This window comes from Carassius carassius, chromosome 50 (genome assembly GCF_963082965.1).
Source record: "Carassius carassius chromosome 50, fCarCar2.1, whole genome shotgun sequence".
In the NCBI taxonomy this organism is placed as follows: domain Eukaryota; kingdom Metazoa; phylum Chordata; class Actinopteri; order Cypriniformes; family Cyprinidae; genus Carassius; species Carassius carassius.
Window position 1 is genome coordinate 1,922,243 of NC_081804.1, and position 19,992 is coordinate 1,942,234.

A 19,992-nucleotide genomic window follows, 5' to 3' on the forward strand; every position below is an offset into this window, starting at 1 on the left:
ACGCACTCAAATCACCTACCCACCTGTCTGTGCTGCCATCGTGGTTCCTGCGTCACTCACCAGCATTCATCCATCACTACTCCTGTCAATAAACTACCTTTACTTGCATCTGCCTCCTGTCCTCCATTGTTAGCGTCACAAAAGATTCCTCCTTTGAACTCCCACCTCTTCTGTGGGTTTTATTGTTCTGGGTCTGAATTTGGGCTCCTGGGGTCTCAAAAAAGAAACATTTTCAATCTCCAAGGTGAACGTTATGACAACACCAGTGTTGTGCTAGTTACTAAGAGATAGCTTTTATGCGTTATGGTCTATACAAACACAAAGTAAAACAAAGTAATTTTTAAACACTATTTTGATTAAGTCAGACCAGCACAAACTGAATATTGTATATCACAAGGATTTCTGAAATAACAAAACACCTGAATAATATATTCAGAATCAAAAACTAAAGTGGCTTCTGCATCATAAAAGCAGTTGTGTTGAGCCCTTAAAAATGTTCCTTTCATAGCTTAAGTATGAAAACTATCAACAATGGACAACATAACACAAAACATTTTTAAATAAATTAAAGCAATCTGAATTATTCAGAATCAATTTTATTATTATATTATTGAGGGTCACGGGCAATACACAACCCCACTGTAAAGTTCAAGCTTATAAATTAAATGAGCTGCATGTTTTATTACTTATATGCCCTGCATATCCTAAATTGGCACAAAATATAACTTCAAAGCAATGTAATATATTCTGGTTTGGTTTACGTAAATATTTTAATGGCTATCTATGCACCTTCATGTTAATGTTTTGTTTGTGTGTGTTGTAACAGGATAAATGCTAACATGTACACTCATAAACAATATTTGAGAGCTAAGGAGGAAAGCAATGTTTTTTTTTTTTTTTTTTTTTTTACAAGTAATTATATTTTAGTTGCTTTCTAATGTACAGTTAAGACATTGAATATAGTGCAAGTGTAATATAGATACTAAAACCACATTACTACAGAAATGTGCCAATTTTATTTATGGTTATAAAAACCATCAGCCTTCTATGCTAACTATCCTCAATCTTTATTCCCCGGCTGGGATCGTGTTTGGACCTTCATCCCATTGGCCACCATTAAAGTCCATTATATGGAGAAAAATCTTGGAATGTTTTCCTCAAAAACCTTAATTTCTTCGCAACTGAAGACAGAAAGACGTAAACATGAGAGGTATTATTGTAGCATCAACGATGCTGCATGATGCGTTTTGCACCAAAGTTGAATACTTGTCAGGGATTTGTTTAAATCCCATACTGTAAGTACACTATAGCAATAGTGATGTTGTTGTCATGTGCGTGTTAGTTACTGGAACCGTAATAATGATCTTTACTACTGTCGTTCATTCACTAAAGCGTGTGTGTTTGTATGTCCACCCACAATCCTTTTCCTTTCTCAGATTTATTAGCGATCTTAACAATTCAAACAAGTGAGTAAACCAATTTCTTGCACCCCTCAACCGGTTTACCACCAATTAAGGAAGTCAACGCTGTTAGTCATACTTATCTTTATTAGCATTAGCGCACATGTGTGGTCATCACATCAAGTGTAAGAAAACCGTTGGCAAATAACTAATGAAAAAAGCAAATAGTCAGGGCAATAAAACTCATTTAGAATAGGTCTTTATTACATCACGGTGACGGTTTGTGATCAATGATTTCGGGGGTACAAAAAGGCTGGGAATAAAAATCAGACAAGAAGAACTGGAGGACTGCTAAAGTGCTACGAGAACATCAAACTGAGGTGAGTTGAGTTTCTGAACGAGCTTCTGTCACGCATTTGATTGGCAGGAAAAATGGTTTGTCTTCCGCCACTAAAAAGTTCTCATTTTCATATTTTTAAGGTGTGGAAATGTCTGGTCTCACAAGTCTGACGCAAGTGTCCATCCTTGCGATATTTCTCATCCATTGCGCCACCAGCCTTCCGGTTCTGGGCAGGTCGGGTCACGTTCAACCTCAGACAATAATTGAATTTTCAACCTCAGTCTGATCTTTTGTGCTGTTTCTGCAATGTAGTCGAGTAGTTTTAGGTCTATCGAATCCTATCAGATCTCGATCTCTTTGTCCTTGCTTGATTTTCTTCTTTACATCTTTTATTTCTTCTTTCCACTTTCTCCAATTCTGTTTGGAGGTGATAAGACTTCCAGTTTTCTTAGCTTATGTTGTTATTTTCTGAAGCACACAGACCAAATATAATGTTTTCCACAGTTGATGCATGGACTCATTCATGTTTTGGCCTTTATCATCGCAGGTATCTTGAAGAAGAGGACAGTATCTCAACAGCAGACACCTTTTCTCCAAGAAAGATGCTGTTTCCTAGAGATGATGCAGATATGCTTTTTGATGACCGAGACGGGTGGGTCCATTTAACTTTTATTGTTAATAAATAATTCACTTTTGTGATCCTGTCAGATCTATGTGTATTTAAGAGCAGGCCGCCCTCTTTTGGAGGACACTGGAGGCTCTTCTTGAAGTATTTACTTGTATCAATTGATAAACATTTAAAATTGGATCTTTTGAGCCTTCTTTTCTCTGGAAGAATCCAACATACTTTGATGCACTTGTTATACTTTGAGTAATTTGAACCAACATCCAATCCGACCCGTATCTCCAGGAGATCTGGGCTTCAGACGAGGCAGTTGGGCGACATTGAGTTCACAAACAGATATGCTGAACTCCTGAAATCCAAAGCTAAAATAACTTCCATCTGCGCCCTCCTGAAACGCATGCAAAGCAGCAAGAAAAGGTAAAGCCTCTGATATGCCCATCCAAATCAAACGGTCTTTTAATTTTAATTTGTGCATTTGATATTTGCAGCTAAGTTATGTATATCTGAGAAACATGAAGGAAAATTTTCAACATCGCAATCTCTTATATTACAAAACTTGGTTATTGTTAAATATAGCTTTAAGTATGTAGCCTATAGCTTTATTTTGGTAGTAAATAGACTCAATAAATGTATAAACGTAATTTTATAGCTTTAGTAAACCTAACTTTCTATTTACATGATGCATAATGATGTAACAGTTTTGTTTTATTTTTGTGACAGCGTGAAACACTCTTTTTTTCACTTAGCATTTAACAAACTCAGTATTATATATATATATATATATATATATATATATATATATATATATATATATATATATATATATATACACGTTAGTGGTGTGCTGTTCTGAAATGAGGAGACAAAGTATTTTTTTTTTTAATCAAATTTCATGTCTCCTTCACATTTTCTCGGTTTAATAAACATTACATACACTATCAGAAAAAAATGATATCTGTTTTATATTTTTACATCAACAGTGTAATCAGTATTCTATTTATTAAAGCCAAGTATGAATCTCATCAAGTTAGTGTTACATTTATTCCAAAATAATAACTATATTTTAAAACATGTTTTATTTGTGAACTTATGTTCAGCTATTCTTTTTAATAGTTAACTTTAAACAATTTTTTTATTTTTCGGATCATCAGTCATCAAAGCTCGATAAATATTGGTCATAGACACAGATATTTCCCTTCAATTTCACTCACTAAAAACTCCCACAGATCATGTTTTCAGGCCTTTTTAAGTCTTATTTTATAACAAAGTGGTTATATCTAAATGTGTGATTTAGGTTAAGTTAGGGTTAGGGACCATAATGCCATTATATTGTTAATTTAGACTAAAACTAGTGATTTATACACTTTTTAATATTTTGTAATATTGCCATTGCTTTATTTTTTGTACTATAAATTTTTTTTTCATCCAATATTTTGAGGAGACACTGTCCAGTCCCTTGTTTACTTGGAAATGCCCCTATATATATATATATATATATATATATATATATATATATATATATATATATATATATATATATATGATAAAAAAAGCTTTTAGTAACATGAAGCTGTTTTTTAGCATTCAGTTGATGTGTAAAGTGCATAGCTCCTTTCTTAGCAGTAAGCTAACTCAGTTATTATCAGTATACAAAATAATACTTATCAATATGCTCCAATATGTAATGAACATTTTTGCTTGACATTGCTCTGTGTGTTTACAGCGGCGTCGGTGGAGAAACAGACCGACTGATTTCCCTGATGAGACTGTATTCATGTCCAAACGTGTACCAGTGAAGACTGTGACTTCATGTCCAAGAAACCCGAAGACAACAACTTCACAATGTCTGAATCAATTTCAACACGTTTGAAACAAACTGTTTGTATATATTTGAATCCAACTGTGTCTCATAAAACTGCAGATTCAGTAGCATCTCAGATGCAAAATAAACTCTGGACTTGAGAATAGCGTCTTGGTTTATACATTTAACACAGACAATAACTTCATTAGCCTTCACAAGAGTTTTATAGTATTACTAAAGCTTTAATGCTACTATGATGTGCTTGACTCACATGCAGGTTCATAATTAATATACGACTAGTCACAGACTGTTGTAGATTATATTAGGCCACAATAAACAGTAGTGGTCAGTGAAGTAAATCTTATAGACATGGTACGAAAATAGCACAAGAATGCATTTCTTAAGAACTTAATAGTACAGGAATATGAGAATCAGAGTAACGTACATGGGTCTTTCCATTTTGGACAAAAAGTAGAAAGTCAAACTTTTTTTGAATTAACTTTTTGTGTAATGCAGGATGGGTACAATAATATCACATAACCTCTTGCTATTATACATTTATTACATTTCTGTTGTTTATTTAAAAGCTAGTATTTCAAAAATGTGTGTCTGGGGGGGGGGTAATTACAGTAATTGTTGTATTAAAGAATACAGCAATAATTAAAAATAATAATAAAAGAAAGTGATGTAAGCAGGCACATAGGAAAAATTAGATGGTCTCAAATGACAGAAAATGTTTCAAATTTGAAATAAACTTTAATTTTAAATTGTTCATAAACTAGCAAGATCATATTCTGTACTGGGGACAGACATACAGTAAACCTACAATATTATACATTATCAATTTGTAGGAACATCAGTTTGTACTGGGATCAATATACTTAAATGTTTCTCAGTTTAAAAATACATTGAGTTTAGTTTTTTTTAATTTTTTAAGAAAAGATCTGAAAGGTAGGTCTTGCAGTATTGGCTTTATCTCGTCTTTAATAATGCACTTTCTTTTTATCAGTTAGGTCTATGCGCAATAATATAACAAGATACCTATATATTACAGTACAGTATATTAGCCAGATTACTTCATTTGGTTGCTGGAAGATAACCTTTTACTGTAAGTGAAACCTACGCCCACTAATGACTAGCTAATTGCACGTGTAAAAACAACAACAAAAACAACAACGAAGAATTCATTTCTGTTTTTGTGATGCTGTTAGTTTCTTTCAGTCATTAAGTCATAGAAGCACTCGAATTCATTAGTGTGCATTATTGGTTTATTTAAAGATGACAAAGTTCCCCATTTATGGCACTTTTCGTTCAGGAATATAAGCAATAACACAGCAGCTTTGCTAAAATATCAGCCTTAAAATCTTCAGTATTTATATTTATCACCAAAAAACAGTGTCCAATACGATTCTTAATACGTTTAACTTAGTTGTATTTTACAATGTCATGTCTAACATTTTAAGATGGCCTGAACTGTATAACATTTTGGAAACAGCTCTTACGCTAACCATCTGCAACCCAATTGAAAATACATTGTTTTGTAAACATCGTTCTTCTTTGTGATCATGGTTTATGAGATGTACAGTACATGCACATGTTACGCAGCTGTGTTCATATCAACGAGGCAAAAGTCCACTTGTGCTCATCTTTATAGCCAATAAACCGAGATAAGCGTTCATCTCAAAGGTTAGCTCGAAGTCTGTTTCACACATTAGCTATCACTCACAACTGCTTGATGGGAATTGAATTCACTCGGGAAAAAGGGATTTGTCTTTGATATTCTTTTATTGATCCATCATTTAACAAGAAAAATGGATTTGAGGCCTAAAGGAACTACTGCAGTTTTCGTTCTCCTGGTTCTTTTCACATTCTGCAAGTTCAGTGAAACACAAAGTAAGTGCTGAATGTTTGTGAATGAAAAATCTTACATAATCAGGATTGGTTTTGTAGGCCGAAACAGCTCAGAACATGAAGTTTCCCTAGTGATCTGGTTATACTTGGGAAAAACATGATTGCTTAGACTTCCAAAAATGTTAAGACAACTGGAAATGTTGTTATTCTTTAAAGTATTAATATTTCAACTTGTGTGAATTTGTTATAGTTATGGTTCCATAAACATCAATGCAATTGTTTCAAAAACAAGACATCAGGAAATTGAAGAGTTTTATAATAATAGATCATATTGAGTGAGCAAAGTTTAGGTTTAATCACCTTTTATTTGCCACAGTAAAGATGTGCTTATGTTTTACAATCAATAGATTTAAATTCTCAAATCAATGTCTTATTTCAAGTATTATTTCAACTTTACACAAAACTCGTATTTCACATAAATGGGAAGTACAAAAACACACTCCAGAAATATGTACTTAATCATGTTTTTATTTTTATCTCCCTTCTAATTTAAGATGACTTTGAAATGCTTAAAATAAAAAAGCTTACTTATTTGAAAAAATAAAAAAACTACCTTTGGGAATTTCGTTTTGTTTCTTTAGAAGTTGTTGTTTAATTTATTTTTTACTGTTATCTTGAAGATCACAAAATGTAGCTTTTTTTGTTTTGTCTCATATTTTCTAACAATCACATTTTTTTCAGTGTCAACCTGGACCATTCATGGCAACATTATAACTCTGATTTTCTCTGAATGACACAGATCTTTGCTGGGTGGAAGACAATTTACCATTAATTTTTTTTATTCCGGAAAACAACAATATTGGTGCCACAGTAACAACACTCAACGCTGAGGCAGGGGTGACGGCTACAATCACTAGTCAGGATCCAGAGGGTCTCTTCAGCCTCAGTGGATACGATCTCATTGCTGAAACTGTGCTGGACTTTGAGGTTAATTCTGTATATCTTATGAAGAGTGTGGTTTTGTGTTCAGCCAATAAACTCTAAATTTATAATTTTCAATGCCTGGGGTGTACAAAGTACATACTTACTATTTTAATATTGCAAATCCATTTTTCATATCTTAATTTAAAATAGCCAGTAAAATATTTTTCAATTAAATGAAGTGCTTTATTTTTGTAAAGAGTTGTCTCTTCACTCAGCACAACTTAGTCTTGATCTAAACTGCTCTTGGTCATTTTCTCAATTACCACTTAAAATTCAGTAAGTTTAAACTTATATTTACACTAGGCCTATTGCAATAATCAATATATTGTCTTATCAAGCAATATATGTGCATGACCTTATAAATTTTTGGTGACTCAATATATTGCCCAGTATATTTACTTAAAAAATGAATGTCACATTTGCACCTGTCTTTTGCAGTTTATTGTATATAATGTGGTGTAGTTATGAGGTGCTAGTTCAAATGTAAAAAAATGCTTCTACAAAAAAAAGTTCCATACAAGTTCTTTGTGCATTTTTTTTGTACTTAATTTGCACTTTTTGTTAGAAAATGTTTATTTACTATTTAATCAAGTTTTTTAAGGTATCTAATATCCTGATACTTAATTTGCATGCATGATCTAAATATAAAAAATTTAAAGTTTGTTGTCATTTGGAAATGTGGCCTTCTTGCATTATTATGCTGTAACATTGTGATTATATATTGAGTGGCATAAAATGGTCTTTAAAATTAAAATAATATCGCTTATTGCAAATATTTTTGGGGTCATATATTGCACGACTAGAAGTTGTTGTCGTGACAGGCTTAATTTACACATTTAAATTTTATTATTTTATAGCTCAAATACACCCCTAAATGTTTCCAAAGCTGTAAATGTGTAATTTTAAAGATGACATTTTTGGCTCAGTGAGAGCATTTTAATATTTCAAAGCAACCACTTAGATCCATTTAAAATGCTTAATGTACAAAATGACAGACCTTTTGTGTTTTGTGATTTTCTTAGACATTTGACCAGAACAAACTTCATGAGGTGAATATCGAGTGTACAAAAGCTGACTCTCTCTCTGTGAGTAAACTATTCAAATGAACCTTAACAAACATTCTTGCATTGTAAATGTTTTATTTAACCTTAATTATTTTCTGTATGCTTTAACGTTGGTTATTGATGTCCTGCATGTCATATTTGTAATTTCAGACCACGCTGACTTTGAAAATAGTCGTTGAGGATATAAATGATAATCCACCAGCGTTTGCAGAGAGTCAGTACACCCTTGATGTCGATGAGGTACTTTGCTGATGAACTTTTAATGTTGCTTATGCTGTACAATTTATTTATTTTATTTTTGTTTGTTTGTTTTACCATGGCCATTTTCAAAATCTTAAATCTTTACTGATTTTTCTAGTTATCAAAAGTGGATACCAGTGTTGACCTAATCACAGCAAAAGATCCTGATAAAACTGATAGACTTTACTACCAACTGGATTCTCCTGAGGTACAATTGTGTTCCCATTACACTTTCTGCGACAACAAAAATCCCAAAAGAATGTGTACAGAGTTTGTATTTCATGGCAATCACAACTGTTCTGTTGGGAACGATGTTCTGAAGTATCTTCTTTTTGGAATTCTAAAAGAAAATTCCTCTTGAATGTTGGTTCCAAATTGTTAGAGGAATTCCAAAACGAATCCCATTCATGCCATTTGAAATATTTCTCAAACAAGGCCTTTGTTCTCTCGCAGGGAGAATTTGACCTGGAGGCCAATTTCAATCCCAACATTCTGGTGAAAAAAGTGCTGGATTATGATAAAACTAAAAAAGTCACAATGACACTATATGTGCAGGTGAGTTTTGACCCTGGTTACATTTCCAAAGATGCTTTCTTTTTGTATAAACTACTGTAATTTGATGACTTTTCAGGACACACCGATTGGATCTAAAGCTGAAGCCTCCCACACTGCTTCAACCACCATTATAGCCAACATCATAGACATTGACAACCGTCCACCGTGGATCCAGCCTTGTACAGAAGCCGAGTTTGGCACAAGCAAAGTGTGCATGAGCTCTGGTTATGAAGGGACTGTCAACTTAAATGAACAAGTGGTGGGTTTTCTTTTCAAAGCTGTTGTAGATAAAGGTCTGGGCCCGGTTCCCCAAAACGTTCTTATCGCTAAGTAGTTCTTAACCTATTCCTTAACCTCTCTCTTAACCTTATGGCACGGTTCCCGACACGTTCGTACGCTAAGGATATCTTCTGTAAGTCACACTTTCGTAAGGTTGGTCTGGACCAATCGTAGCTCTCTCTTAGCGTTATTTGAGCTCATGACGCTACTGTACAGCAGTCTTTAGCAACCAGCGCAGCGAAGTACAAGTCAAACTATGGTATGTTGACAATTTTGTGGCTCAACAATGATTTTCTGTTATTTTTTAAGACTCATAATAAATTATGTTCGCAATGGATACAGGCCTATTTATGAAGTTGACTTTATGTGGTTACAGAACTAATAAGGTGGTAATTAGCCTAGGCTTTTTCGTAATGTAATTAAAGCGAATTGGCAATCATTTTTTTGATAATTAAAATCTGGCAAACAATTTGGCTCTAAATGGCTAAGATCTTTAAATGGGTAAGCATGGTGGTGTCCAGTAAGCGACCAACTATGGCAGCGATCCAACATGTCCTTGTATTGAATAAAAGACGGAGCCGGTACTCGGAGCCGTTTAGTCCATGTCAGTTTTTTTATTCGGCAAAACTTAAGCCCTTTTGCCATTTTGCCTGACGTGGCTATATTAAAAAAATCCCCTCCCAAGACAACTCATTGTGGAGCAGCTGGACCATCCCAGACCTGGGCTGGCCAGACTAATGCGGCGGAATTCTGCTTTAAGCCCTGAAGCCCAGCGCTACGTTTTTTCTTTTTCTTTTTTTTGCTACAGAGAGATTCATCGAGGTCGCGGGAGAGGGCTACAGCCTAATCAAGACCTCTGTGTGGAAATGCGTCCACACTGTCACCAACGCCCTTCTGCGCCATGCCGGGGATTGCATCCTGGTGGATGGCACTCATCCCTATCGCCAATCCATCAGTGAATGATCAGGCGTAGGCTACTTATCGCGAAAGGAAGACGCGGCCATAAATGTGCAGGTTATAGTGGACCATAGGGGTGTGATATCTGACCTGGTGGCAAGGTCCAGCAACACTTCAAGTTCCTCTGACGAGAGGCTTGGTGCCCTTTTTTACGTTGCTTCCCCAGCATATTTTGTATCTAATTCTCTCTCTCTCTCTCTCTCTCTGTTCATTGTAGATAGGTTGCTTTTTATTAAAAACATAAACCAATTGCAATCAATACCGCATTAAACAGAAGTAACTGCAGCTGCTTGCCAATCAATTCTAATTGTAAAGTACCTTAGCATTAATATAAAAGTGTATTTTATATTTTTTATAAGTCGTTAAACCCATGTCAAAAAGCGGCACAAGTGGCACAACGGGATGGATGATTAGCGAGGGATACCCGGTTTGTCACAACTAACCGTCACAACATATCGTGTGAAAATATTAATGACCATTTGATCATTTCATTTATAGTCTATATTTTACTGATAACTTAAACTACGTTAAAATAAATATTACTGTAATAATTTGAGGAATGTTTCATTTGCATAGAACGTGTTATCTTTCTTAACGCTGTATTGCACCTTCGCGTGAAGTGGAAAATCGATTCATGAGCAATCGATGCCAGCTAATTCAGCACCCTGACTTTGGACAGCGCTCTTGTAACGTCGGACGTAAGAGGCAGCGTGCTAAGAAGCTTCCTAAGGGACACTTCGGGGAACACACTTAGAAATATCAACAACTTTGGTAAGATATATCTTTCGATGTCTTCTTAGCGCGCTAAGAGTGAACGTTATCGGGGAACCGGGCCCTGATGTTAAGTTTAACCAGTCTAAATGTTATATACAGTAGTTATGATTATTTCAAACTGCCACAACAAACACCAACATTTCACACATTATAAAGCTGGCTAATGAATGCAGAAACATCAGGAAATGTCTCATTGGATGAATTTGTCAATCTTTTTGAGTTACAATGTCAAATGAGTATTTGAATGTTGTTGTACACCACAGACAGGTCCTTTGTCCTTGAAGCCAGGTCCAGTCATGGCCATTGATGGTGACCTAGGCAGGAACGAGCCCATTGGCTATGCATTTCTTGGAGGTGAGATATTTTATTGCCCTTTTGGGTTGAAATTTAGAACTTTGGAAGGAGTCGACTGGTTTTAAATGGTACATTTGACATGTTCAAGGAAATGAGGATCACGTATTTCAAATCGACAATGACACTGGGAGCATCACAATGCTGAAACCAGTTGAGGTTGCAGGACCGATTATCCTTTCAATCATGGTAAGAGAGAAAAAAATAGCATTTATAAAAATGAAACCACTGTTGCTGAATGTTATGTACGATCAGAAGCTTCATTTTATAGCCACAGTATTCTGTAAACTCTTAACAATAAAGGTTCTTTATTGGCATTGATGGTTCCTTGAAGAACTTTTAACATCCATGGAACCTTTCCATTCCAAATTTATTTTATTATTAAAATCTAAGGAAAATTGTTCTTTTAGGAACTGTTCACTGAAAGGTTCTTTGGGGAACCAAAAAAGGGTCCTTTATTTTGTAGAGTATAGTTCAATTCTGAACCAAATTTCCCCTCTGTCTTCTTAGGCATATCAGAAGGAGAACGCCGATCAGTTTGCCACCACTACAGTCATCCTGAAGGTGGTGATATCCAGCAAGTTCCCTCCGACATTTGTGAAGCCCAGTTATGAAGGCTTTATCTCAAAGGATGCAGGTCTGGACAGTCTGGTTCTGGAGAGCAAAACGTCCAACAGACCCCTGAGAGTACAAGCTACAGATAAAGACTTTTCTGATGTAAGAACTCAGGGATAAACAGCATTCTGGTCTGTGCATATGTTCAGATCAATCTCCAGAATGAATCTGTAAAGAACATACTGTAAAGCAAGATTAGTGAAAATGAATTTAAATCAATTCGGAATTCATTTTTACTGTTGTAAACTGTTGCATTGAAATGATTTGTTTGCAAAACCATTCTCATAGAAACCATCATGTTCAATTCAGTGTACATTAAGTTTTGCATCAATTCTTGGATTGAATATTTTGTAAAACAGTTCTTACATATATTGTGGCACTGAACCGAACAATTTGTGCCAAATATTGAGTCATGCCTAAAGACATTTCTATAAAACATTTTAAAACATACAGTCCTATGATAATAAAGGCAAAAAACACCAAAAAGAAATCTTTTTAAAAAACATGCGTAAACTGTTGCTTTGAAATCAATATACAAAAACATTCTCTCACAAATCATCACATTCAATTCAGTATTTATTAAACCATTCTTATATGTAAATTCTTGGATTGAATTGAATAGTTTTGTTTCCTACAGAAATTGTTGCACTGAATTGAATTTTTGCGAAACTCTCACATTTCATTGAATCATTCCGAAAACACTGAAATGCACTGAATTCAATGTTCATAAAACATATATAAATGTAAAACTTATTCGCACTCTTGGATAAACATAAACTGAATTATTTAAGCATTAAATTAAGCATTTGATTGAATATTCTTAAAAACTATTTTAAGTAAATTGCATTAAATGCAATGTTCATAAAACCATTCTTCAAACAATTCAGTATTCATAAAACAATTTTTAGTTTAATTTTTAATTGATCATAAAGCCATTATGTAAATGGTCACATGGAATTCAATAAATCATAAAACAGCTATCTAAATCAATGCATTCAATTTTAAATGTTATTTAAAAAATGTTTTATGAATGAGGGCTATTACTGTAATATCTCTGGTGTTAATTGCTGGATTTCTTTCTATGTAGGGCTATAATCCTAACCTCAGATTTGAGGTTGTAGCTGGCACTGACTTCTCAATCACTCCAGAGGGTTTCATACTCATGTCGAAGACGGTTTCCCCAGGCACTGTAAATTTAGAAGTAAGACCTTAATCTTTCATACAGTGTTTCATGCTCTTTAGACATTTGCTAAGCTTTACTGTGTGATTTGAAATATTTATGACCATATTATCCAATGTGACTCAGATGAGGGTGGTTGACACAGCCAATGAAGAATCAAGCACCGCTTCACTTGTGGTTGAGGTCACTTCAGGTAAAACCAGACCAATGCTGTACACAATCGAGACACCATCTAATTAAATTTGCTAAATCATTTTTTAAATGACATACCATCACAGCACACTATAAAATACGAATTAATCTAGCACTGTGCTAATCACACGTAATTTACTCAAGGATGCATGCTTTATGCTACTGGGCACTTTTGGATAATGGCTATAGAGGGCTGCAGTGATGACCCTGGTTTACTCCACTAAAAACCCAATAGGATTTTACTTTCAGACTTTTTGTTTATTGCAGGAAATAAGATATGTGACCATGAACATGTTTGGTTCATCATGATAATCTTCACCAATCAACACAACTTTTATCAATTTTGAACACAGCTAACTAAAAGCTAATGTAGGCTGTAAAGAACATACACCATGGTCGGAAGACTTCAGGATCACCACCATTAAACTTCAACAACCTTTAATTTAAAAACCATATTCCCTGAAAGTTTGATATTGAATGGTTTGCAAGAGTGTGATTATAAACACATTATTATAAAGTGACTAGTGAGTAGATGATGATGTTTAATGTCACTGACAACCTCTGTAATCCCATTTAGACACTTGTTGTCCTTTGTAAAGCCAAGCTTCTTAAAAATCACAAAGAGTAGTTTTTGTCGTAGAATGAAATATCTTGTGCTTTTGTTAACCACAGACCTTACTTCAGGCATTTAACCAAAAATGCATTCAAAAAACCCATTGACGGGTTAAAATGCTAACTTGTTGTGGGGTTTGGCCTGGAAAAACACATTATCCCTGCAGCACTCTATAAGGGTGTGCACTAATATTTGGGAAAACACATTACGCATGTAATTCAAAATGATTGCATTTGTTATATTACAGTGTGTATCGTTCTGATTAACCCACCTTATGTGTACCTTATGTATCCCGAAAACATGTTTTTCTTTCCTCTTGTGTGTTTCAGGGGGACAGCAGGTGAAAGCAGGTGAGTTCAGTTCGGGCGATATGGCGGCTGTAGGGGCCTCTTTGGCTGTGGTTATCATTCTGTGCTTGGTTTGCATTGGACTGATGGTGCACCGAATCAAGGGCCATAACGCAGACTGGAAGAAGATTTCCGAGGCTAGCGCCTTCCGTAGCACAGTAAGTTTCCATGCAGAAAACTGTCAAACTAAGAAATGTTCGAGGTTATAAACAAGACAAACTCTTTTGAGAATAAACTCAATTCATGTAAATTTCATTCTGAATTGAAACATTGTTAAAAACTAATTGAAACGGTCACGTATAATCTTTATCATTCAAACCATTCTTTGCTGTAACTGGCATGTTGAATTTAATAATTATTTAAAACATATTTTCACAAATTTTCAGATTGAAGAGTACATTCTCATGTATTTGCACAGAATGGAAACATCCTTAAAATGCTGCTTTAAATTAGTTGGTAAAAGCATTCTCATGTAAATTCGCACAGAAATGTGCAAACTTTCAAAATGTGCAAAAATATGCAGTTTCCAATTTGATTGTTCATAAAATTATTATTAAAGTAAAAAAAACAGTTTGTAAAAGTATTCAGACTTAAATGGTCACCTTCACTGTTTATAAATCTATTTTTAGGTTAATTTTTCCAATTGAATAGTTAAAAAATACAACGAAAGCATTCAACGTATATTACCTCATTTGTTTAAGTATTTTTTTCAGTTTTTAGAAGTATTTTCACGTTAACCGTCACATTGATTTGAATCGATTTTTAAAACTATGCCTACGTGTTCGGATCTAATTTAATAGTTGATAAATGTAATTTCACGTAAATTCATATTGTTTCAAGTCTTGTCACATTCCAATTTTTATCAAACCATTCGTTTATTTTCCGGTTGGATTGAATAGTTTTTATATGTTTTAATTTCTGACAGAATTAAATCGTTCATAAAACCACAAATGTAAATTCTGAATGAATGTATTTGTTCACATTCAAGGTTTCTAAAACCATTCCTGTGTAAAAGTTCAGATTGATCTGAACAGTCTGTAAAAGTATTCATAAACTGTCACTTTCATTGCTTAAAAAAAACAATATTTTGTTCATTTTTCGAATGGTTCATAAAATCTTTCTATATTAATAGCTGCACTGAATCAAATCAGTTGTAAACCAAATTGTAACATGTTCATAAAACCACTCGTTCGTATTAAATCAAATAATTTATAAAAGCATTCTCATGAAAAATGCCACATTTCACGGTTTAAAAAAAAATCCTTGCATTAATTTTTATAATTATAATTATAGTTTGTAAAAGCATTCTCAAGTAAATTCCTATGTATTCAAATTATTCAGTGTTAATTTGAACACTTTATGTATATACAGCATATTTGAGAGTATTTTTTATGAATTGAATTTAATCGATCATAATAAAACTATAAATGTAAATTCCCATTGAATCAAATATCATGCATTCAATGTTCATAAAACCATTATTAGAGTACCTCAAACTTTATAATGGCAACTATAGGTGAATCATTCCATTAACGTTAATACTTTCTCTATATCTAGAGCATATTTAGGAGATAATGTTTTCTTTTCGACAGCTTGGTGGAGGCTCGGGCGGTCCTAAAGTGGGTGTACAGTACTGCAATGAGGGCTTCCAGCACGATGCTGATTCTGGAAGTGTTAACTCTAAGTTAGCTGCAGACCTGGAGAACAAACTGGAGTCCGGACTGAACAAGATGACCCCCAACGCCCTGCTCCAGACCACCAGCAGCCCTCCAGTCGACTCCAGCAGCCTGTCAGGTTCAGAAACCATCGACGGCGAGAAGGAAGTCAAACCAATCCTGACCAAAGAGCGGCGCAATGAGGAGGGATACAAAGCGGTTTGGTTTAAGCAAGATGTCGACCCCAGCACCAAAGAGGAAGTGGTCATCATTCCCGACGCTGGTGAAGCGGATGCAGGCCATGAGGAAGATGACGACACTGAGGAAGAGGATAGCCTAAGGACTGACATGGATTCGGACGATGAGGACGGACTGATGACTGATGATTTGTAGACCTCAAACACAAGGACTTGAGCTCAGCTCAAATGTTAGACACTTTAGTTTTATATGTTGGTGTTCCTGCATTGTGTTAGCAGCGCAAGGTTGTAGGTTCGATTCCCAGGGAGCACATGTTAGGTAAAAAATGTTAGCCTGAATGCACTGTAAGTTGCTTTTATCCAAAGCATCTGCTAAACGCATAAATTTAGTACAGTAGGAGCTTTCAGAGATTTTCATTATAAGTTAATTTCCGTGTTTTAAAGTCTATACAAATGTTTTTCTTTTTCATATTACTTTCTGTTAGCAAGTCTGTAAATATGGTGCACACAATTAATAAAATTTTCAGTTTCTAGCATGAAAGGTCAACGTGAAATCAAAACTGACCCTGTTTGCTTTCTAAATATATGTTGCTGGTTTTCATCATTGCTGGTTGATTCATCAGTGCACATGATTCTGATTTTTTTATTTTTATAAATCACTCAGAAATAGATTATGGATGTAAAATGGGTTGTAAACTGTGTTGACTAAGTGCTGTGTACAAAAATACTTTTATTAATAGTAAACAATTTACAATGTAAAATTGTAAAGGATGTCAGTTCTTTGTAGAGAGAAAAAATAAACAATAATTACTTAAACCTGGTGTCCTTTATTCTGTCACCAAACTGAATTTAAAGATTAGATTTAAAAAATTTTTTTTGCAGATGTTTAGACTTTTTTTGAAAAACAATCAACCTCATGGTTTACTTATAGTTATTAAGAGAAAGCATTTTAACATTTAAATGGCATAAATTGTGGCATGTACGTATAACGAGAACTGTTTGTGACATTACAGTGGACTTTCTCATAATCATGCACAACGCTCATAAATTCTTCTATAACAACTTAGATAAGATTTAATGATTAACCTGAGGACTGTGATCCATCTGTGAATTATTATTATTAGTTTGCATCCTATTACATACTGTAATCTATACCACAAATAAACACACTGGAACAGATCTTTACAAATGAGTCTGACAAAATCAAGGGTCATATTTCCCCACCACAAAACAAGAAATATTTTGTTTGAAGAAAATAAGGCCAGTTTTTGACCATTAAGTCCATTAACCAGACCATTAACCTAACCTTGATTATTTTCACTCACTGATACATATATGCCAAATGTCCCTTACATTTAAAAAAATAAATAATCTTTTTTGGGATGCACCATAGTTTAGTTTATTATAGTACTATAACACATGATATATTTTTTTTATAAAGGGGAAATAGCTCCATCTCCAGGGACAGTGCTAACTGTATCAAACAAAACCTGGTATTGGGACAAAAAAAAATTGACGAAGAAGCAAAGTTGAACCAGAAGTGGACCAAGTAAATATTGCCTGTCTGCACCAGGGATATTTAAGAACATTTAAACATAAAAAAACTAATTGTTTAATAACAAAGCAACATTTTTTTATTTTAATTTAGTTTAACTTTATGTAATAAAATAAATAACTATCACTGAAATAAAATTGAATAAAAATAATATAGACTTTTAAAAAGAGAAGGTTCCAACAAACTGCAATCAATTCTGAACATTTTACATGTTAATTAGACGCCCTCTACTGGAGAAACCAACTACATGACAAATACTACATATATACTATATATATCTCCTTAAATATGAAGAGGTCAACCAACAGATTAATGAGTTAATCCAAATTTCACAAAAAGTTCTCATGGCCTATTTGAGTGAAAGAAGTCACACGAGAACGAATGAGATTTTAGCTGAAGTTGCTTGTGGGTGGCGTCTGTATTGATACTGAGTTGCTAACATGTTCTTTTGCAAAAAATAATGAGTTAAACACACTGAATAATCACTTGTGTACGGTGTACATTTTAGGACATCCTCAGACCTCAGTCATCAAATGAAAAGGCGTCATGCCTCAGACTAAAAGGCTTCAGTCATCGGACAAAACGTACTCGGTTACTAACGTAACCTCGGTTCCCTGAGATGAGGGAACGAGTACTGCGTAAGCTAGCTTACACTATGGGAAAAGGTCCCCTTTTCTCGAGAATATGAAGCCAAAAATTATCCTTAATGTGCTGCAGCACAGCAGACCCAAGCAAAGCGGCTCGCGCGCTTATTGGCTGTGCTGCGGCAACTGCAGCAACCTATGGTGAGGCGGCGGAGAGTAACGAACCAATGGGGGCGCTTCGCGCCCATTGGACGTCAGAGCGCGCCAAAATAGGCGTGGCTGGAACTATATAAGCCACCGCTTCACCATAGGGATCAGGTTTTAAATCGACTGAAGCGATCACCCGGTCCGAGCACATAGCACGGCAGGTTACGCAGTACTCGTTCCCTCATCTCAGGGAACCGAGGTTACGTTAGTAACCGAGTACGTTCCCTTTCGAGAGTACTCTCGTACTGCGTAAGCTAGCTTACGCTATGGGAACACAATGTAAAACGCCGTGCGTGCTCGGGAACTTCGACCTGTCACAGCCCGAGGCGAGAGCTCGGGGCTTTATAGCAGGAGAAATCCCAGTCCCAACAGCCAACCTTAGTGAGCTTCATATAGGGAACGAAAAAAGGGGGACGTGATAAGGCTTAGCACGTCTATATAGAAAGTACCCTGGCCTGCAGGGCAGGGACTTGCAGATTATAGAATCTAATAAATGTGGACGGAGAGGCCCAGCCTGCCGCCGCACAGATATCATCCAGTGGTATCCCGCAGGACCACGCCCATGACGAGGCCATACCTCGGGTGGAATGGGCTCTGATGCCGAACGGGCAGTGAAGGCCCTTAGATTTGTAAGCCAGCGAGATAGTGTCTACTATCCATCGCGATAGGCTTTGCTTCGTGGTGGCGAGACCTCGGGTGCGCCCACCAAAGCATATGAAGAGCTGGTCCGACCTCCTGAATAAGGCGGAGCGCGCAATATAGGTTTTAAGAGCCCTGACGGGGCAGATGAAGCTCGCGTTGCTTTCGTCGCTTTGCGAGGAAAGGGCTGACAGCGAGATGACCTGCGCTCTGAACGGTGTTGAGAGCACCTTGGGGACATAGCCGTGTCTTGGTCTGAGAATGACTCTGGAGTCATTAGGCCCAAACTCGAGACAGTCAGCGCTTACAGATAGCGCATGTAAATCCCCCACTTGCTTGACTGAGGCCAGAGCCAGTAGAAAAGCGGTTTTGAACGAAAGAAGCTTCATATCGACAGACTGAAGCGGTTCAAAAGGGGGGCCCTTTAAGGCCTCTAGGACCGTAGACAGGTCCCAGGAAGGGATTGAAGGGGGTCGGGGAGGGTTCATCCGACGAGCTCCCTTAAGGAAACGAATGACCAGTTCGTTTTTTCCCAGTGATAGGCCGGCCACCGGAGCATGAGAAGCTCCAATGGCTGCCACATACACTTTGAGCGTAGACGGGGATCTGCCCGCATCTAAACGCTCCTGTAGGAAGGAGAGTATCTCCGTCACGTCACATAAGTGAGGGTCTAGGTTCCGTGTCCCGCACCAGGTGGAGAACACTGACCATTTCTGCGCGTATAGGCGCCTGGTTGAGGGCGCTCTGGCTTCCGTAATGGTCCTTAACACTCCCTCAGGGAGGTTCCCGGGTACCCGTTGAGGGGCCATACATGAAGGGCCCAAAGTTCGGGGTGGGGATGCCAGAGCGCGCCCTTCAGCTGCGTGAGGAGATCTTTCCGCAGCGGTATTGGCCATGGGGCTGTACTGGACAGCTGCATCAGCTCGGAGAACCAAGGTTGGGTCGTCCAGAGTGGGGCTACTAGCAGCATAGCACATCTGCTCCTCC

At 36.1% G+C, this 19,992-nt stretch overlaps 1 protein-coding gene across 1 annotated transcript; it reads left to right on the forward strand.

The window, feature by feature from the left end:
• Positions 1 to 5,785: 5,785 nt before the first annotated feature.
• On the forward strand, positions 5,786 to 16,219 carry LOC132133246 (cadherin-related family member 5-like). Its single transcript, XM_059546041.1, has 14 exons — positions 5,786 to 6,059; positions 6,817 to 7,004; positions 8,024 to 8,086; positions 8,216 to 8,305; positions 8,424 to 8,513; positions 8,759 to 8,860; positions 8,937 to 9,119; positions 11,134 to 11,224; positions 11,313 to 11,410; positions 11,732 to 11,938; positions 12,924 to 13,037; positions 13,143 to 13,209; positions 14,151 to 14,326; positions 15,761 to 16,219. Exons 1-14 carry the CDS (start codon positions 5,978 to 5,980, stop codon positions 16,214 to 16,216), a joined length of 2,007 nt encoding a protein of 668 aa, XP_059402024.1. The 5' UTR covers positions 5,786 to 5,977; the 3' UTR covers positions 16,217 to 16,219.
• Positions 16,220 to 19,992: the final 3,773 nt, after the last annotated feature.

Excerpts from the sequence above, each read along its gene's own strand:
- LOC132133246 (XM_059546041.1), top strand. The coding sequence starts at position 5,978 with ATGGATTTGAGGCCTAAAGGAACTACTGCAGTTTTCGTTCTCCTGGTT. Across the intron at positions 9,120-11,133 it reads TCAACTTAAATGAACAAGTG|ACAGGTCCTTTGTCCTTGAA; the intron begins GTGGGTTTTCTT and ends TGTACACCACAG. Across the intron at positions 14,327-15,760 it reads CTAGCGCCTTCCGTAGCACA|CTTGGTGGAGGCTCGGGCGG; the intron begins GTAAGTTTCCAT and ends TCTTTTCGACAG.